We start from the raw sequence: 20,030 nt of genomic DNA on the forward strand, positions 1-20,030 counted from the left end.
CTGTACTTGCTTGTATTGCTAATTTGGAAGATGTCTTAGTTTTTGCTTTGCCCTATTCTCTTAATAGGTATCCAGTCTATTTGATGCCAACGGTAATATGTACCTAGAAAACAACAAAGAAGGCGCGGTCACTGGGAACCTGGATGTGAAGCTAACACAGACTGCTGCACAGCTCTGCCCTTACTTGAATGGCTGCAAGGTCGATGCCAGTGGGGCCAGTGAGTTTAACGAGTTGCGGCTACTGAATGGCTTCCATGAATTAGCAGAGCCTCTGGGAGACTGGGAGAAATCTTACCAGAATGGACCAACCAAGCAGGATTGCAGCGTTGCCCTTGGGGAAGATTTCAGTCAGCAGGGAAGGTAAGGCCTTCGTGCAAATTAAATGTGTTGTGCCAGGGATCACTTCTTTGGTGCTAGAGTGAACAATTATTTCTTTTTATTAACACCAACTCCAGGCATTGAAAAATTATTAGACACTGTGAATTGCCCAAGGCACACTGACTGACTCCGTAGATGGATGAATATATTACGTCCTCTAAAGCTGCCCTTTCTTCAGTTTCTTTTGAAAACCTCACGCCTTGGTTCTTCTATAATATATTTGCTCGAGGCATAAAAAGTACAAGCCGAGGACTTGAAAAGCAGCTTGAAGTATAAATATCAAGCAGAGAATGACGTTAATGTCAATAAATTGCATTATTTTAACTGTACTGGTGCTGAGCAATGTACAGACTATATGAATACTAACAATGTGGTAAGAGTCAGCTGGAGCACATTTTAAGAAAAAATACTTACAAACGAGAGAGATGTGTTAATAAAATATTTATAATTTCTATATTTTAGTTTTTCATAAATGTATTTATATTCACTGTCAGTGAGACTGGCCTCCACCACTGGGCTAGCCGTCAAGTGAGCGGAGAGTGACACACCAGCAGCTAGCGGATTAGAAGCGTGGTTTATGCTGACCAGGCCACTCTTTGACCCAGACGATCGTGAGTTAGCCAGGTTGCCCTGGAGTAAAACCTGCATGGTATTGAGAGTGCAAGTGGTGCTATATACCTAGGTTTAAAAGGAAAATTATTCACTGCCTCAACCTTGAATTTCCCACTGCACCACCAAACCATTTGGGGCAGGAGCCAGTTAGTTTCGCTGGGTGATCGTTCCTTGTTTGGGGATTTGGTAACCCTGGTCTGAATTTAATAATGAAGGCTCAAAAATATCCTCTAGTGATGGGACAGCAAAAACCTACCTTCGGAATTGGCCTTCTACATAAAGGGACAGAGAAACTGGTTGAACATCGATGATACAGCTTAAGACTGCGTAACATGTCTAGGTACTGCTGAAAATTGTGATGGATTTAGTGATCTTTTGTGCATTTGCTATGCACTTGGGATTATCTCGCTACCCAGTTCCTCAAGTCCAGAGCACCTACCTGGGGTGCTCTGTCTATGAAGAAAAACTGTATGAAATGTTAAAATTCAACTTCACCATAAGTTAGGATTTCTCATTACAATTCCAAAGACCCCAAACATGATATGGTAACATGCTCCAAACATGATATGGTAACATGCTCCATGATACCTTCATTTGAAATCCCAGCAGGAGAGTTTGCAGCAGAGGATAAAGCAAAAATCATTGTTCAGGTATCAATACTGGGAGTCTGTTGCAAGATATGACCAATAGGGTGTTATTTATTTTTAGCACACAAGTGATGGCATTATCAAGTTTAATATGAGATCATTTTGTTCCTGTTGTTCCTTGAATAGTATCTGGAGAGTTGTTATATTTGGGGGTCTCTAGTTGGCACAGGTAGGTACTTATTACAAATAGGGACCCTTGCCTCTGTCAGGGTAAGGGGGTACCCTCCTAAAATAACCCCTGCTCACCCCCTTGGTAGCTTGGCACGAGCAGACAGGCTTATCTCAGAGGCAGTGTGTAAAGCATTTATGAACACATACAGTAATCCAGTGACAACACTACAGCTGGACACCACACAAGTTGTATATTAAAAATAAGAATTATTTATATAGATTTAACACAAGACCACAAACAACAAAAATCCACAATACTTTACTTTAAATGGAGGAATTAGCTTAGTTCTCTTTAGATCTAAAAATGCGACACTTTGAGTCAATGTACCTTATGATGCGTCACACTTCTACAGCGAAAGTGTTGCAGAGATGGAGATGCGGCAAAGATCTGGTGCAAAGAAATAAAGATGGCGCTTCCTTCGTGATACGACCCGCTCCTCCGATGTTGCGAGCGGTCTCGGCTCGATGGGTCAGCTGCAGCGGCGACACCCTTGTTCTGTGATGCGGCGGCTTTGGCGGCGACACTCTTCTCTTGACGATGCGAGATGCTTCCGCTCGATGCGACAACTCCCTTGTTACGTGATGCAACGACAGGGGTTGTGACGGCAGCACGCTTCTCAGTGGATGCGAGGCGCTTCTTGTGATGCGGTGCAATGCGACAGCTACAGCGGCGTCATCTCTGCGATGCGACGGCAGCGGCTGTGACACGCTTTTTCGAGGGTGCGAGACGTTTCTTGTGATGCAATGCTCCAGAGGCATCGTCTCCGTGATGCGACGCCTGAGATGGCGACACGCTTCTTCCTCTTGAGTCGCACTTCCAGCTCCTTGCGACACGCAGTCCCTCAGAAGGACCAAAACAGCAGCAGGCACTTCCAAAGAGCTTTTGGGGAGCTGGTGCTTGAAGTCTGTTGTCCCTGAGACTTCAGCAGTAGGCAAGCTCTTTTCTCAAGCCCTTGGAGATCCTTCCAAGTTGAATAAAGCACACAAAGTCCTTTCTCCTTTCTTTGGCAGTCAGGCAACCACTGCAGACCAATCCCCCAAGCAGCACTTCAGCTTTGGGATGGTCTCTCCTCAGTTTCTTCAGGTTCCTCTCCTCAGCAAAGTTTTCTTCTTGTTGTCCAAAAGTGATCTAAATTTTTGGGATTAGGGTCCCAAAATGTGTACCCCAAAATCCTTTGTCCTCTGAGGGCAGAGGGGCCTTTGCCTAGTCCAAACCAGTTCTGGTCAGTCCTGGAATGCACTGTTGACATGACTCCTTCTTTCCTTTCACAGTGCAGGGCAGAGACATCAGACGCTCCACAGGAGGTGGATGGAGGGAAGGCACAGTCCTATTCAGGTCCCAGGTACAACTCCTCCCTCCCATCTAGATGCAGATCTCTCTATTCACCCCTGGGCTGACTCCCCTGTCTCCTGGAATCCCCCAGCCCCTTTCACTCAAACTCCAGGCAAGGAAAACATAACCTAGCAGAGGCAGGCTTGGATAGTTAGACAAGAAAATACCTACTTTCTAAAAGTGGTATTTTCAGACACAGAATGTTAAAACCAACTTCACTAAAAGATGCATTTTATCATTCTGAGTTAAGGCATACTAAACTCAAATTTCTACCTAGTTCCCTGAGTCAGTTAGGATTATAAAATGTAATAATCGAACTGCCCATTCTGGCCTATGGGAAATAGGTAGCCTTGCTATAGTAAAAAACTAAAATGGCTGTTATTCAAAATTGGGACGTGCCACACATATTGGGGCTTGTCCTAACTTATGCCTACAATGCACCCTGCCCTTGGGACTACTATAGGGGTGTCTGACATAAAGAAAAGGGAAGGTTTATGGACTGGCAAGTGGGTGCCCGTGCCCAGTTAACATGGCAGGACCAGACTGCACACAGGCTCTGCAATGGCAGACCTGAGACACACTTTTACAGGCTGCTTCTGTGGGTGGCACAACCAGTGCTGCAGGCCCACTAGCAGCATTTGGTTTACAAGCCCTGGGCAAACTCAGTGCACTGTACTAGGGTATGACCAGTAAACCAAATCAGCCAATCATGAAATCACTAATTCATACATCAATTTACAATAGGGAGCACTTGCACCGTGGCACTGGACAGCAGTGGCACAGTGCCCAAAGCATCTAACACCAGCAAAAACACACGAGGCAACAGTAAAAATGGAAGGGAGACCCACGCCAAGGTGCCAGGTCTAACACGCGGCCCCTCCAGCTGAAATGTTTGGAGGACTACCCTACCTCCTGAGAGTTCTCATCACTAAGGCAGAAAAATCGGGACAGACCATCAGCGTTGGCGTGTTCTGTACCAGGGCCGTGTTACACCGTGAAATCCATCCCCTGTAGGGAAACTGACCACCTCAACAGCTTTGGATTCTCACCCCTCATCTGCATCCGGCATCTGAGGGGACTGTGGTCTGTCTGAACCCGAAAGTGAGTGCCAAACAGGTAGGGTCTTAGCTTCTTCAGTGCCCAGACCACAGCAAATGCCTCCTGTTCAATAGCACACCACCTCTGTTCCCGTGGAAGTAACCTCCTACTGATGAAGGCTACAGGTTGATCTAGGCACTCCTCATTCATCTGTGACAAAACAGCCCCCACACCATGCTCTGAAGCGTCTGTCTGAACGATAAACTCTCTGGAGAAGTTGGGTGCCAGTAGCATGGGCGCCGTGCACATGGCAGCTTTCAGGGCCTCAAAAGCTTTCTGACAGGTGTCAGTCCAAATCACTTTCTTGGGCTGCTTCCTAGAAGTTCGCTCGGTCAAGGGTGCAACAATGTTGCCATACCCATTGACAAACCTCCTCTAATACCCAGTGAGTCCTAAAAAGGCTCTTACATCTGTCTGGGTTTTGGGGGCTCCCAAGCCAGGATGGTTTCAATCTTTGGTTGTAGGGGCGCCACCTGGCCGCTCCCAACTTGGTGTCCCAAGTACACCACAGAACCCTGCCCGATCTGGCACTTACTTGCCTTGATCGTGAGGCCTGCCTTCCGCAGCCCCAGCAACACTTCCCAGAGGTGGAACAGATATTTTTCCCAATTGGCGCTGAACACCACGATGTCATCCCGGTAGGCGGCCCTGAACTCGTCCAGTCCAGCCAACACCTGGTTGACCAACCCCTGAAAGGTGGCAGGGGCATTCTTCATCCCAAAGGGCATAACCCAGAACTGGAAGTGCCCATCTGGTGTGCAGAATGCTGACCTCTCCTTTGCCTCATCAGTCAAGGTGATCTGCCAGTACCCAGACGTTCGGTCAAACGTGCTGAGGTACTGTGCAGCCCCTAGCCGATCAATGAGCTCATCAGCTCTGGGGATAGGGTGCACGTCAGTCCTCGTAACTGAATTGAGCCCTCGGTAGTCCACACAGAACCGGAGTTCTGGTGTGGCACCCGGTGCGGCAGCCTTTGGGACCAAGACCACTGGGCTGGCCCAAGGATTGTGAGAGGACTCAATCACCCCGAACGCAAGCATCTTTGAGACCTCCTCTTTGATGCAAGCTCTCACCCTGTCAGCCACCCTATCCCCAGTGTCTACATCATGGATGCACCAATCAGTAACACCGGGAACCAGGGAGAACAGATGAGAAAACTGTCCAAGCAACTGGCGGCAGTGATTCTGTTGCTCAGGGGTCAGGGTGGAAGAGAGGTTCACACCATCCACTGACCCATCTTGCTCTTTTGCAGACAGGAGGTCAGGAAGAGGCTCGGTCTCCTCCTCCATTCCAGCATCTGTTGCTAGGAGCATGCCCACTTCAGACCTTTCCAAATGGGGCTTCAGGCGGTTGACAAGCAGGACCCTCAAGGGGTTCCTGGGAGACCGCAAGTTCACCAAGTAGGTAACAGGACTTTTGCGCTCCACAACCTCAAATGGTCCAGTCCACTTATCATGGAGCGCGCAGGGCTCCACTGGGGCCATGACCCACACTTTCTGACCAGGCTGAAGCTCTACCAGAGTGGCATTCTGGTCGTACCACTGCTTCATCTCCTCCTGGCTCGCTTCCAGATTCACCTCAGCGAGTTGTCTGAAATGCCTAGTCTGGTTCCTGAAGGGCAGCATGTAGCTATATACATCCTGGGGACGTTTCCTGGGAGATTGCTCCCAGCCTTCCTTGACCAGACTCCGAGGTCCTCTCACTGCATGAACATAGAGAAGCTCAAAGGGGCTTAACCCTAGAAATTTCTGTGACACCTCACGGTATACAAAGAGGCATGGTAAGAGGATGTCCCACTTATGCCTCATAGGTTCCTCAAGACACATAATCATGCTTTTCAGGGTTCGGTTGAATCTCCCCATTTCCTTGGGGGTGGTAAGGAGTGGTAAACTTGCCGGTTAACCCACACTCCTGCCATAGGGACTTCATATGCTTAGAAATGAAGTTTCTCGGTCAGACACTACCTCTCGAGGGAATCCCACTCGGGAGAAAATTCCCATCAGTGCTCGTCCCACCACGGGGGCCGTCACTGTCCTCAGAAGTATGGCTTCTGGGTACCGGGTGGCATGGTCCACCAAGACCAGGATGAACCTGTTGCCCATGGTTGTCAAGAGGTCCAGTGGCCCCACAATGTCAATACCCACCCGCTCAAAGGGGGTGCTGACCTCAGGGAATGACTGGAGAGGAGCCTTCTGCTTCCTCCCACTCTTTCCACTTGCCTGGCAAGTCTGACATGTCATGCAATGAGTGTCTGAACTCTTGCGCATTTGGGGCCAATGAAAGTGGGTGACAAGCCTCTCAAAGGTCTTGTCCTGCCCCAAATGTCCTGCCAATGGCATATCATGAGCCAGCCCCAGTAGGAAGGCTGATGTGCTGGGGTACCACCAGCACATGGGCTGACCCAGGCTCAGCAACCTTAGGCTCACTATACAGGAGGCCATTCTCCCAGTAGATCCAATGTGATCCAGACTGATCACCTGCTGCCTGGCTTTCAGCCTGTTGCCGCAAAGCCACAAGGGAAAGGCATTTTCTCTGCTCCTGGCAGAATTCTTCCCTGGAGGGTCCTCCTTCCTGCTGCCAATGGGTCAGCTCAGGCAGGTGCCCCAGTTCATCTACCTGTTCCCCTGTAGGCTCCAGGGCATCCCCCTCAGGGTCTACCTCCTCCTGGGCCGTGGGACCTGCGGGGGCCGGTTTCCCGCACCCCCTGCCTCTTTTCTCTAAGGCAGGAACCTGGGCCTCCCTCTCAGGCTCCAGGTCCTCTTGAGCACCCCATGGGCTGCCATTGACCGGGTGGTCACACACGCCCAGTCATGCAGACCCACCATCTCCAAGTGAGTACTCCGCTCCACTTTTCCCCAATGTAAGCTCTCCAAATCGTTCCTCAACAAACAGTCAACAGGCATGGTGGGCCTCACAGCTACCTGAAGAGTGCCAGAGACCCCCCCCCAACTCAAAGGGAACCTGAGCCATTGAACAACGGCTCTCTGATAGGAACCGAAGTGATCAACCCAACTCATCTGACTCCCTGCTGGAAAGCCGGCTCAGTGGACTGAATTAACAAATAAGTTTGTACAGTGTTAATAAGAAGAGGCAACAATACGTGCTATTCTATAAGAAACATGAATGGTGACTCGTGTCCTAGTTTGCTGCTTAAAAAGAAGACAGATTGTCAAGAGCAGAAGAAAGTACTGGCAGATATTTGTGGAAGGATGCATTCACCTCTACTGGAAATGTATCAGGACTTTATAGATAAAACCAATGCATGTTCACACCGGCAATGAACAGTACTACAGTCTCACTTTGGGGAAGGCAAAAGACCATCCTAGATCTAGGATTGAGGTCCTAGCAGTATTGAAAACAAAAACGAGAAAATGGCACAATTGCTTCCTCAAGAGGAGAGCTGCTTTGAACAGTGAGGTGAGGATGGGGGAGGTAGGAATTGTATCGCATAGATGAAACCGGTTTGACCCAATGTTAAGTTTGTGTGTAACGGTCTGCTCTGGTACTTTGATCCTCACCAAGACTCCAGTATTCTTCCTGTAAAGTTTGTTGATTTGGTCTTTGTGGTCTGTTCATGCTTACGAACGAGAAAATGAAGTGTAACAGTCGTATAAGATGAAAAACTGCTGCATGGCTGTGCAGGTATTTACCCGCCCAGGAGAAGGATATGCTTGCTTATGTTATGATTAAAGCTGTCATCACTTTACTCTTTAGTAACTTCTCTTTACTCACCACAGGGGACATAAGCTAGTGGTTCTTAATCTGTGTTTTGGGGACCTCTGAGGGACACCTTTGAAAGCCTACTGCGAAGCCTACTCAGGTAGTCTGACTGCTAAGATGATTACATAACTGAGTAATAAAGTGTATATAAATAGAGGCAAAATGTAACATTGAACATTTTAAAATGTTCTGTAAATGTGAAGTAATTTGAAATTATTGGCTGAAAATTAAGTTGGTATACTCTGATTCGTGGGAGCAGTGCAACTGCCTCAAACAGAATATAATATGGACAATGAGTGGCCTCAATTGAATTTAGAAAAACTGCAACCTTCCTATTTTGTTTTTTTTATATTTCTTTGTGAATTGAATACAATATTTCATTATTTGTGTATCTGTTTGATGAATGCTTGTCTGTATTTTGTGTGTGTGTATTGTTTTGCAGTTCAAATCAATGAAAATGCTTAGGCTGGTGTCCCTGGCTTCCAGTAATTATTCAGTGAGGGGCGGGAGGGGGGTAGGGTGGTCCCTGAGATCCTGTAATTAATGGGGGTGGGAGAGGTTTACAGAAGTGAAAATGCTCAGAACCACTGACATAACACACACAGACAGGGCAATTTCCCACCTAGTTGCTCATGCATATAAAGTAAATTTAGGTCCATAGTACCATGAGTCTATTAAGGAATTGTACATTTTGATAAACTAAAAGCATCTTAAAATATTTGACAAATATGCAACATTTAAAAAGGGAAATTTAAAATATTACTGTGCGGCATCAATATATGTTTAGGTCTCAATTTTTTTTACTACAGAACTTGGGGGGCATACTGGTCTTAAACTTCCCTCCCCCTCTTTCAACTGATCACCCTCCGCCTACCCCGGCCCCCCTGTGATGACCACTGTTCAAAATCAGTCTGCTCAGATTAGACACCTCCCCCCATCTCCACCTGAAAACAAACTGGGCAGTACAAACCTCAGTTTTCATCATTCAAATACTTCAGAACAGGCTCCCATATTCTAATAAATCCATGCGATTCTCCTTATAGCTAATGAACTTCACTGGAGCCATATTTCTGAGTTCTGTGCCAATTAGTTACACTATAGACTCCGTATTGTTTGCTTAGCAGCAATTAGTAATTGGGAGAAACTTTTCCCTTTAACAGAATGCAATGGATAGGTTTTCCCTACTGGGATCACTAGGACAATATGTGGTGGATGTCGACCTAAGTCTCCTTCTTTGATATGTGATGATATACTTAATGCAGCTCGTCAGAAGTAGTACTAGAGTTTCAGAAATGCCCATGGCAGGGGCGGCTCCTCTGCTAAGGCAGAGGAGCGTTGCCTAACTGCTCTCAGAACATGGAAAAAGAAAAATGATAATAACATTATCATTTTATTTTTAGTGAATCCAGGGCTAGGTGAGGACGGGTCACGGGGGGAGTGGTGGGCACTCTAGAAGTGTGCATGATGGTTTGACCGGCCGTCTTGGTCCGGCCAAACAGTCATGCGCACTGTGCATGTTCTCCAACAGGCTGTAATACACAGCCTTGGTAGAGAAGATGCACAAGCCCCCAGTCACCTCTGAGCACTGATCCTCGGTGCTCGGACGAATCTCAATGCTGCCAGTTTTTCCCCACTGCCTTCTGCAAGTTGCAGGCTGTGTTCTATCTGTAACGTGTAGGCAGGTCGGTGTGTTGCATCATCTAGATATCATTTTGTAAAGGGCTTCTTGTCTTTGTGCATGATGGGTAAAATTATTTGTTCATGTAAAAATGTTGTTCAAGTGATTGTGGAATAGAGATTTTGAGTTCCTTCTCCCAATCCTCTTATTAGGCGAAATGAAGTTGGTGCAGTGTTCTATTAAACATTATATAGATTTTAGACACCAAGTGTCATGTGGATGTTGACAATTGTAGGGATTTTCAAAGCTTGTGGGTGGCCTTGTTGGCCCTTCTTACGTGGCGTTGTGCTATCTAGTGCCTTATCAGGAGGTAATGTTACCTTTCCAGGATTCTATATGTTGTCTTAATGTTATAAAATATGAAAAGATCCCGATTATGATAGAAGTCTTGTATCCTGACATCACCCGGAGCATTCCAGAAGAGAGCTTATCAAGCGCCACAGTAAAGTCTGAGTTCTCAATAATAGCTGTCATGGGTTATGGGAATGTGGTAAGATTTTGGAGTCTCTACAAGATATCCCAGGTCTCTCCCCCTCTCCAAATAAAAGCATTGCCCAAATTCAGCAGCTGAGTGATTTAGCCTTAGAGAGGGGAAGAGGCAGAGAAGACAAAAGTAGAGAATTGTGGGAAAATAGAAATTTTAAAGGTTACTATTGTCCCCAGCCATTTCAATGTATGATTCCGCCAGGCATTCAGAAGGGCTTAATTTCCTTCAACTATTTTCACACTGCTTGTGAATTATTCATATAGGTTGGGGTTGGCTAGATGCCTAAATTGATTACCCCATTTAGCATTCATCTGAATGGAGTCTCGTGTTGTAGCATTTTGGCCAGTGATTGTTCTCCAAGCAATTTGAGCCTCACTGATGTGTGGAGGTTGATTTGGAGGCCCTCCAATCCCAGATATTCTTATAGTAATTGGATCATTTCCTGCAGGGATTCTATAGTTGTGGTAAGTGATGAAAATGTCAGTTGTCAGACAGATATATTGAATGTATTCTAATGAAAGTCTCTGAATGCTTGGCTGCTCTTTTTCTGGAGTAATGGCTCCACATAGAGAGTAAAGTGCATAGGGGAGATTGGGCAACCCTGTCTCATACCGCTTTGTATTTCCACGGGAAGGGTTTCTTTGCTGTTTACTCATATTCGGGCCTAGGGCGAGGTATATAGTGTTGATTCAACCAATGAAACTGGAACCTATCCTTGCTTTGTGCAGTGTTGCAGTAATCAAGCCCCGATCTAACCTCTCACTTATTCTCTGCATCTAATGCTAGTAGCACCAGCTCTTTATAGCACTTCTGTGCTAAGTCAATTAAATGGAGAGGTCTCTATGTGCTGTCGCTAAATAACCTCTAAGGGATAAGGTCATTGTTTTCAGCTTGTATTAGAAGCAGCAACACCAACTCCAGATGGTTTGCCTATAACATAGATAATCAAACATTTTCAGTGGGGCCTCCAAGTAAGGTCTGTGGTGAACCCGAGGGCTGCATTGATGCTAGCAGGATGGGAGAGGGGCTTTGTGGGTGGTTAAACGTTGCAGGATACTTTATTAGATGATTTTCCTTTACTTCAGTTAGCTTGTATATAAAAGCTTCCCCATGTATTTAACATCTTTCTGAATGTTGGTGCTCTCTGAAGTAAACAGCAACTCAGTGCTGCTGTTAACCAGGGGGCCACATGTGAAGGTCAGGAGGGCCGCAGGTGGCCCAGGGCTGTACTCAGAGTATCACTGGCCTATAACTTACCAACTATTTTGGCGTCAACGTTCACCAAAGATTTTAAGTGATACGGTGTGCACAAAGTGGGATCTTTGCCAGGTTTAGCAAGCTGGGAAATCGTTGCTTCAGCCATAGTCGGTGAGTGCCTGTGAGTGAATCATATGGTTATAAACCTCCGTTTGTATTTGAGCAATCTGGGGCACAATTTGCTAATATAATGTTATGTTATAAAGCCTTTTATTGCGCGCTCTATTACTCAGGAGTATCCTGGCGCGGTGAGTACATGAGAAAAATGCTAGTGTATAGTCAAATGTGCCTGGGGATTTGCCCACTTTGAGGCTTTTGATTGCTTTAAGGACTTCAGTTACTGCTCTTGGTTTGCTCAACTGTTCTGTCGTGTGGAGGTACCATGGGGAGAGTAAATGAGTGTAAGTATGCATTAATAGCTTTCACTTCAGTCTAAGAATCTTTGTAAAATGCATGAAAGGCTTGCACTTTGCCCTAGTCAGTTGCTTGATCCTCTACCCTCTCATTCCTGACTAATCTGATGAAATTCTGTTCCCTTTTGGCTTGGAGTTTGTTGGTGAGTAGGGCTTTCGCTTTCTCTCTCATGGAAAGACATGCCCATTTTGTCTAAGATAGACTTCATTTTGTTGTATTCAGCAGTGCAAATTTGGCCCCAGTTAAGGTCATCTGCCTCTCAATTTGTTTTAGATGGCTTCGTGTTTATGCTCAAAGGGCATTTCAACTTTCTGCTGAGACCCTGGAGTACAATTTCTCTCATGCAATGTAGGCAGTGTGCCTCTTGATTGGTGCACCCCTTGCTACCTCTTTAGGAGTCTTACACACCACCCACGGGTTAAATTCCCCAGTGTTGTTTAATGTGAGGTAGTCCTGTATCATTTCTCAAATTTGAAGCAGCACAACTGGGTCATGTAAGAGGGTGTTGTTTAATCGCTATGTGTGTCCTATCTTTTTGACCTGCCTGTCAATTTTGAATTGTATCTGACCATTGCCTGGCGTCCTTGATCTACATATTGAATGCATTGCACTAATCTTTGATCGATTACGATGTGTTGTATGCATACGTAGGTTTAATAAGCTGCTGAAGAGTGGCAATAGTGTATACGAAACGGGTGTCTGTGACACCATGTGTTGAGCAAACCTAATTTACTCAGCGTGATTTTACCAGCCAGAGATTGGGCTTGTGCCCCATGCATTGTTGGGACTGTTCTGCGTCAGGTGCATCATGCAGTTAAAGCTCCCACCTTTCATGATGGGGATTATCATTATTTGTGCTACCTCATGGATCTTAATGATTAGCAATTTCTCTTGCCCTGATCAGGGGCATACATGGTTCCTATTGTGAGTATTTGCTTCTCCTATTTACTCTCCAGGATATGCCATCTACCCTCTATATGCTTTAATCTACCTTTCCACAAATGTATGTTTAGCTTGGAGGAATATGGTGACCTCCGCTTCTGCTGGAGGCAGACGCACAGCACTGTGTGGGTAAAGAACTTATAGCACAATGTGTGCTGCTCTTTCCTTAAAATATGTATGTCTTGAGGAGCTTTGTGGGATTGTGCAGACTTATAACATCATATACTAATATTTGTAGTTACTGTGTTTTTAGTTTAGAGATCCTGGTTTTGTTGTTTGTTGTTGGAGATGGAGATTGGACGTTTAGGCGTGCTGGTCCATCTTGTTGTGTGCGTATTAAAGAAATGGTGGCGTCACCTATTTCCCTACTCCAGTCAACATAACCAATGAAAAAAGTGTATCCTAATAACTTTATAGCCAAACTATCACTAGAGACTGGAGTACTTCTGTGTGTATTCTTCCATGTTGGATAAAGCTTGTTACGCGATGTCCCTTCCTCATCTCACCTACCCTGTTTGTATTTTAAGATTAATATGGGGTATGTTATTCCTGTTTGCGTTTGTCCTCAGATCCCTACTCTAACTCTTCCTCCCAGTCGTGCTGTTTTTTTGCTTTCTCCATCTGGATACATTTTTACAGCTAATATGATAGGATGGATCTACGGACTAGACCCAGAACTGAGTCGGCTAAAGGTTGAGGTTTCCGGATGGTCTCTGAAGACTAGATTCAGAGTGGAAGTGCTCACCTTTTCTTTGCTCATTGCAGTCTCCTCTCTGCCGGCTCCTTGTTTTGTGGTTAATCCTTTCTGCTGGAGGTGGCACGATGTTTGATTAGTCCCAAGGGTTCACTTGCCTGGTCCAGCAGGCCAGGCTTCACTGTGTGCCCGCTCACTGAAAAATGATATTGAATGAGTGACATCTGTATTAAATACCTTTGTCCCTCTGTCATCAGTAATGGGTCTGAATGATCTGCACTTGACTGAAGTGATGGGAGGCAAGATATAAAACAGCTGTATTAATTCTCCGTTGAAAGAAATGGGCTCCCTTGAGCTTGTCATATTTTTCTCCTTGAAAATATGGACCATGATCAGGACATCTGGTGATCCCTTGGCACCTTATCTTTGGGCAGTTCTTTGTAATTTGTTTAGTTGGTTTCCAGGTGAACTAATCGAGAATGCTTTAGTGGAACATATTCTGTTTATCGCTGCAAATGTCTGTGGTTGTTTCTAGTATATGGGTGTTTTGTCTTGATAGATTATCTAGATCTTTGCAGTTTCCTTGGAGCATAGCATGTTCTTCCTCAAGGGCAATCGTATGTTTTGTATGTGTTCAGTTGTTTACTTGTTTATAAAGACATTTCTTCACATCATCCACAAGACCTCAGAGTTGTTATTTTTTAACCTCCTATCTTGTACCTCTTTTCAGGGGTCTGCATTGGCTCTTAGGATGTTCTCTGATCTACCGAAAGGTCTATAGGAGAAAATCTCTTGAATACTTTATGCATTCCTTCTTGGAGGTTCATGTTCTATTCAATGGTATTGTGGGCATTTTTCTACTTGTTATCAGTACGCCGCTATTTAATTTGGGTCAGCATATCTTTTTTGATCGCTGTTCAGCTTCCCACCCCATGTCCGCTGGTCATGTCTGAGGTTGAGCTCTTGAAATGAAAGATTTATAAAGCGCATGGCTACCCGGGGGCGTCCCAGTGCTAAAGAGTGTACAAGAGGGAACTATGGATTTTAAGGAAAGAGACAAGTTTTCAATAGTTTGCGGAAGGATGGAAAGTTGGATTCGCTGCAGATGGCAAGAGGCAGGGAGTTCCAAAGCTTAGGGGCATTGTACGAAAAGAGAAGACCCCCTGTGCGGGTTCTTGGTACGCCCACCATATATCTCACAACAGACAAATGAGCTCATCATAAAGAAAGGGTACATTTCTGGATGCCCCATAACTTATAGATATTGGGTTTATAATTTGTGTCTCTGACCTCCCATGATTGTCTCTCTATCGAACAGTCTTTTAAACTATAGAAGTCGTTTGACATTCTGGCCACTGTTAATAAACTATCTTGAGTTCAAAGATAACCAAAAAAAAAAATCAAGCAGCTGTAACAAGGCACATCCCTTCATCTTCAAATTCCAGTACATTATTAGCTGCTTTGACAAATTGTGTCTCAGTGGCATACATCTGTCAAAAACAAGTGTATGCAATTGAGTGCATGACTATCCAAATTAAGGTGTCATAAATGGTGCAGTAAATGATTGCACCATTTTGAAAGTAAATGGCTAATTTGCTACAGGACATAATTTGCAGTATTTCCTCTGTCTGCTGTATGATTTCTGTATCTTTAAACACGCCCAGGCTCAATTTCTGCATGACAATGCCCACGTTGAAGGAAGAATTTGAGGCATAAAAATACTGATAAGAGACTTTATTTTCTATTAGTATGCATATTTGGAGAGCTGTCAACAGTGTAGCCTAAAGCTTTTGTACCTGTTGGAGAGGGACATCTTTTGCATGGTGTTCACCCAAATGTTTGCTCCCTTATGCTGAAATTGTTTTTGCTGACTATAGAACTCTGTGCCTTTTACCCCTGCTAAGCAGAGGCAAGGTGCCTGGGCTCCTCGTGGTAAAATTGGCATACACCTAATGGGCACATTCAATTTGCTTGCAAGTCCCTGTTCAATTGTACTATGTGCCTAGGGTGTGTGAATTTAATGATACAAGTGGGCTGTAGCACCGTAAAACATGTCTCCAGGTCTACCTCTACCTAGGTGTGTAGTTTAAAATAGTCATCTCAACGTGGCAAAATGAACTTTTTGCCAGGCCCAAACCTTCCTTTTTAATACTTATGTCACCCTAAGGTAGACCCCAAGTGTCCATTGGCAGGATGCCTGGTATTTAAAAAGTAGGACATGTATGTTTAATGTTTTACATGTTCTACCAGTGAAAAATCTCCAAAGTCATTTTTTCAATTTGGCTAGCCGGGCTCTTCGATTAAAAAAAAAAAAAGGACCAAAAACTTTCATTATAACACTATACACCAATTAACTTCTCATTTGAATACTATTTTAAGATGTAAATTGATGGTAAAGTATGATTTAAATTACTATTTTGGAATTTACACTTTTAGAAAGGTGTACTTTTCCGGTCTAAGGCAAATGTGCCTTTTTGACAGTAGCCAGTGCTACCTAAGCCCTGATGGCTCCCCTGTAATGTGTATTGCTCCCAAGGCGTGGACCAAGGGTCTTGGGTGTGAGAAGGGGTGCTCCTCTCCTGAGCAGGAAGGCCTGGGGCTGTACCCAGCCCCTTCCTGACTTTGAAAAAAGAAGCCTACCCTCTCACTGGCAGATGCAGTACTTACCTGGGCCTGTCTGTTCTTTGTCTTACTATTCAGGCAGGCACCAACCAAGTGGGGATAGAGGGTCTGTCCAGAAATGGTTATAGGGAGGACGAATGCCAGCCCTTCCCCCACAGGCTGGTGCAGGGCTTACAAGAAGACCTTGGAGATCTCTTACCGGAACACTCCTGAACCTGTGTTCTGAAGGACTGCCCTGCTGTCTGAAGAACCTGAAAGGGCCCCAGAAATAACTCCAAGGGTCAGTTATCTGACCTGTTAGAGCTACAGTGATATAACAAGCACCAAGAGGTCTCTCGTCCTGCACCTGCCCAGCTGACCACTTCCAACTAAATGAGTCCTTGACATCGCTACTATAGTGATTCCTAACCAGCAAGTGGTGCTTCTCATGTCCCTGACTCTTGGCTGGTATTAGTGTACTCCTTCTGCACACATTGCAAAAGCTGGCACTTTAGAAACTTTTGCCCACTTTTACTCCAGATAATTGACTGGGAACCCAGCACTGCTGTTTAAACGCTGATCTAATTCAATCTGTGGTTTTTCACTGCTGAGAGAGATCTGACTTCCAGAAAAGTTTCTAAGTCTGAATGTAGAGAGCTCCATTGGCTTCAACGGTGAGCAGCAACCATAAGAGACCCTCCTTGGCATAGACTTTGGGTACTTTGACAATCACATCGGAACATCGCTATTCAGCAGCCCTCAGTTGTTGAGCCCTGACTCAGATCCAGCTTGTAGGTTGCCCCGCCGACAACTTGGTGAAAAACACTTTTCACCCAGAAAGATTGGAGTCAGAAAGTAAACTTTGCACTGGAGAGAACCTAATCGCTTTATTAGACCCACGCTCCTCATGTTCAGCCTGAACTTTTGACTTTGACCCCATCTATGGTGACCAGGTAACCATGGTTGGTGCTTTGTATTTTTTGGTGCGGTTTTTAATTCATACTTAAATTAGTATCTCCAGTTCTACACATTGGATTCTTGTTGCTTTAGTGTCCTTTTATTTATTACAAATTACTCTATTTTTCAAAATTGGTTTGAGATTTTTCTTGTTTTGTGTTTTCACTTTATTACTTTTTGAGCACCGCATACATACCATACACATTGCCCCTAAATTAAGCCTGACCGCTTTTGTGCCAAGCTATCAGAGGCTTAAGTGCAGGTTTATTTAGTGACTTTTGTGGTTCACCCTGACTAGGATTGTAATTATTACTTAAAGTTGGTTTTCATCACCTCCACAAATACTCCAATCTCTTACAGTACCAATCGAAATACATTTTCCTATGATTGACAGGTGTCAGCTCATATGTGTACCCCAGTTGATAATAGAAAACATCATGCGAAATGTACTAGCATACTCTTTAAATCTTGTTCAGTCAGTCATTTCTCCACCACACTGCCTCTCAAAACAATGTTGACACTTATATTTAAAAGCGTAGACTAGAAACACATATAATACGGTTTGGATGAATTGTGCCGGATATGTTTTGAGCCTATGATGTAGGTAAGCTTTGCAGTGAGCCGTGACATTTGTAGTAAGAGGTTCAAGCTTGAATCAGTCTGTTGAAAAGGGAAACACTTGAAATTCCGTGTTCAAAACACAGCACGTGTAGTCTGTTTCAAACTGAGTTTATCTAGATGTGGATTTTTTTCATTTTTATGTGAGGAATTTCCTGATACATTGTAGGCACTGTAAAGTGCAACCACAGTAACAGTGTGTATTTTTGTACAGGTTTCTGAACATTTGAGCTCAAACAAAAATACAGAATCTACACTTTAATGTATATACTCTTCAGTGAGTACTAAAGACAGTTGTTTTCATTTAATATTTTTTGGGCAATGCCTGTTTATTTTGTACATCTGTTGATGGTTACAAGGGTATGACATGTTTGTGATCAGAATTTCGATTTCGTCGTTGACACGTTTTTGTTTTGCATTAATATCTGAAATGCCTTTTCTGCATCCACTTACGGTTTTTGCATTGTTAATCCATGTGTCTTAAATGTACCTGTTACCCCCACCTCTTCCATTGACGTGCTTCACGTATACCACATCATATACGTTTTTATTTTGTATCTGTAAGGCTTTTTGTAATAACATTTTTTATTGCATAGATCAATAGTATAACATTTTAACATCCCAAGCAGTGTATCTTTAGAACAATCTAGTCTTTTGGGACGCAAACCTCGTATTCTTTATGGACACACTTAAGGGTTTCTATACCACCCGCCCCCTTTCTCATATAATGTAAGCCCTTCTAATTAACATTATGTACCGTCATTAAACAGTGACAATCGTGATTGAATGCTACCACAGAGTATGTATGGTTGACTTGCTGTTATAAAACATTTACCATGTGGTGATGATTAATTTTTATGATAAACTATTTTATTGATTTTTAAAGTAATCATCATAATACAATTGCAATGTAATCAAGCGCACCAGTATCCCATGTGACAAGTCCATCATACAACACAAGTTATTGGAGAGATCAAGCGCCTAAAGCATACAAATTAACCCATGTGCCACATAGCCCCGGCAGTGTTTCGGCGGGCAAGCCCTGGCCACATAGATGGCTTTTCCAGCTGTGCATACCAGTCCATTCCTCTCCCTAAGGGTGAGCGTGGCCTCCGATCTCCATTTTAGGGCAACGTCACACTTCACCACTACTGTTGCCATCTCAACCAAAGAACTCTCCACCCGAGAATTCCTGATTCCTTCCAAAGCACCTAGAAGTGCCTGAGTGAGTGTAAGGGTGATGTGGGTTTGTTGTATTTGAGTTAGGGCCTCATATTTTGCTGACAGTAGGCAGTTCTGAGGCGGGCACTGCCATACAACATAGAAGTCCACATTGGCCTAGGTACATTGGAGACACCACGGGGTGTTGACTCTACCAGTTCGCTAGAGCTGAAGCGGTGTGAGATAAGTGGCATGGAGATAATGAGTTTGTATCCGGCAGAGCCTCAAGGATATTGTAATTTCATGGGTGCCAGTGGTGCCAAGGACCAGTGGGTATAGATTAGCTGCTCACCCCTCCCATTTCACCCTAAGGAATGAGAAACTGTCTGATTTATTGGTCCACTAGTGTTCGTTACAGCTGATAGATTCCTTCTTTCCCCAACCCACCTATCAGTATTTTGGCCTCCAGGGTGGCTGTGTTCGGAGAAGGTGAGAATCACTGATTTATAGGGCTGCAGGGCATGCCTCAGTTGCAAGTACTTGTGGAACTGGGTGTTCGAAACAGAGAGGTGAGTCTGGAAGGCCTGTAACGTGCGCATAGTCCACTCCCCCGCACACGTCTGACGGTTGTGATGCCATTCCTGTCCCACTTTGTAAATCCTGACAGTTGGGCTGTGTTCAAGGCAACAAACCTGCCAGAGCGATGTCTGTCTAGTGAACATTTTCATCCCAACCCATACTCTGGGAAGTCTCTTGCCATGTTTGTAGTACCACTGCGGTTGTCTCTGTGAGAGTGTTGGGGATCAGATTGTCATAAAGATTGCCCATCAAACGGTCCAACTCAAGAAGTGAGAGCTCGAGACCGTATGCGAGTTCTCCCATCTACCGGTCACTCAGTAATTGAGAACTAGTAGTTGCACAGCTTGATAATAAAGTTGGAAGTCTTCCATGCCTAAACCTTCATCATAAACCGATTTACGCAGCTTGTTGTGAGCTATGCTTGAGGGTGGCGGGACCAGAGAAAGGAGCGAAATGTGGATGACTGACAGCAGACCCAGCAGTCAGGAAATGAATAGGGAAGTTCTGGAGGACATACAGATATTTCGGAAGAGTAATCACTTTGAACGTGGCCACACTCCGAGGGATCTGCCCAACCCCCCAGCAAAGGGGATCCACCTTCATCTGTCAGTTTGAGGACTTACGGTTGAGTTCCAACATCTCTTCACTCTCTAGAGCAATGGATCCCTAAATATTTAAGTCTA

At 44.7% G+C, this 20,030-nt stretch overlaps 1 protein-coding gene across 2 annotated transcripts in view; it reads left to right on the top strand.

The window, feature by feature from the left end:
- Positions 1–20,030, top strand: part of OCA2 (OCA2 melanosomal transmembrane protein) — a 1,149,362-nt gene that overhangs the window by 211,028 nt on the left and 918,304 nt on the right. For both annotated transcript variants that reach the window (XM_078656175.1, XM_078656174.1), the window contains one exon: positions 68–360. In XM_078656175.1, coding sequence (XP_078512301.1) covers positions 98–360 — 263 coding nt within the window. In that variant the 5' untranslated portion in view covers positions 68–97. The remainder of the gene's footprint in view (positions 1–67; positions 361–20,030) is intronic.

Source organism: Lissotriton helveticus, chromosome 8, assembly GCF_964261635.1.
Source record: "Lissotriton helveticus chromosome 8, aLisHel1.1, whole genome shotgun sequence".
NCBI lineage: Eukaryota > Metazoa > Chordata > Amphibia > Caudata > Salamandridae > Lissotriton > Lissotriton helveticus.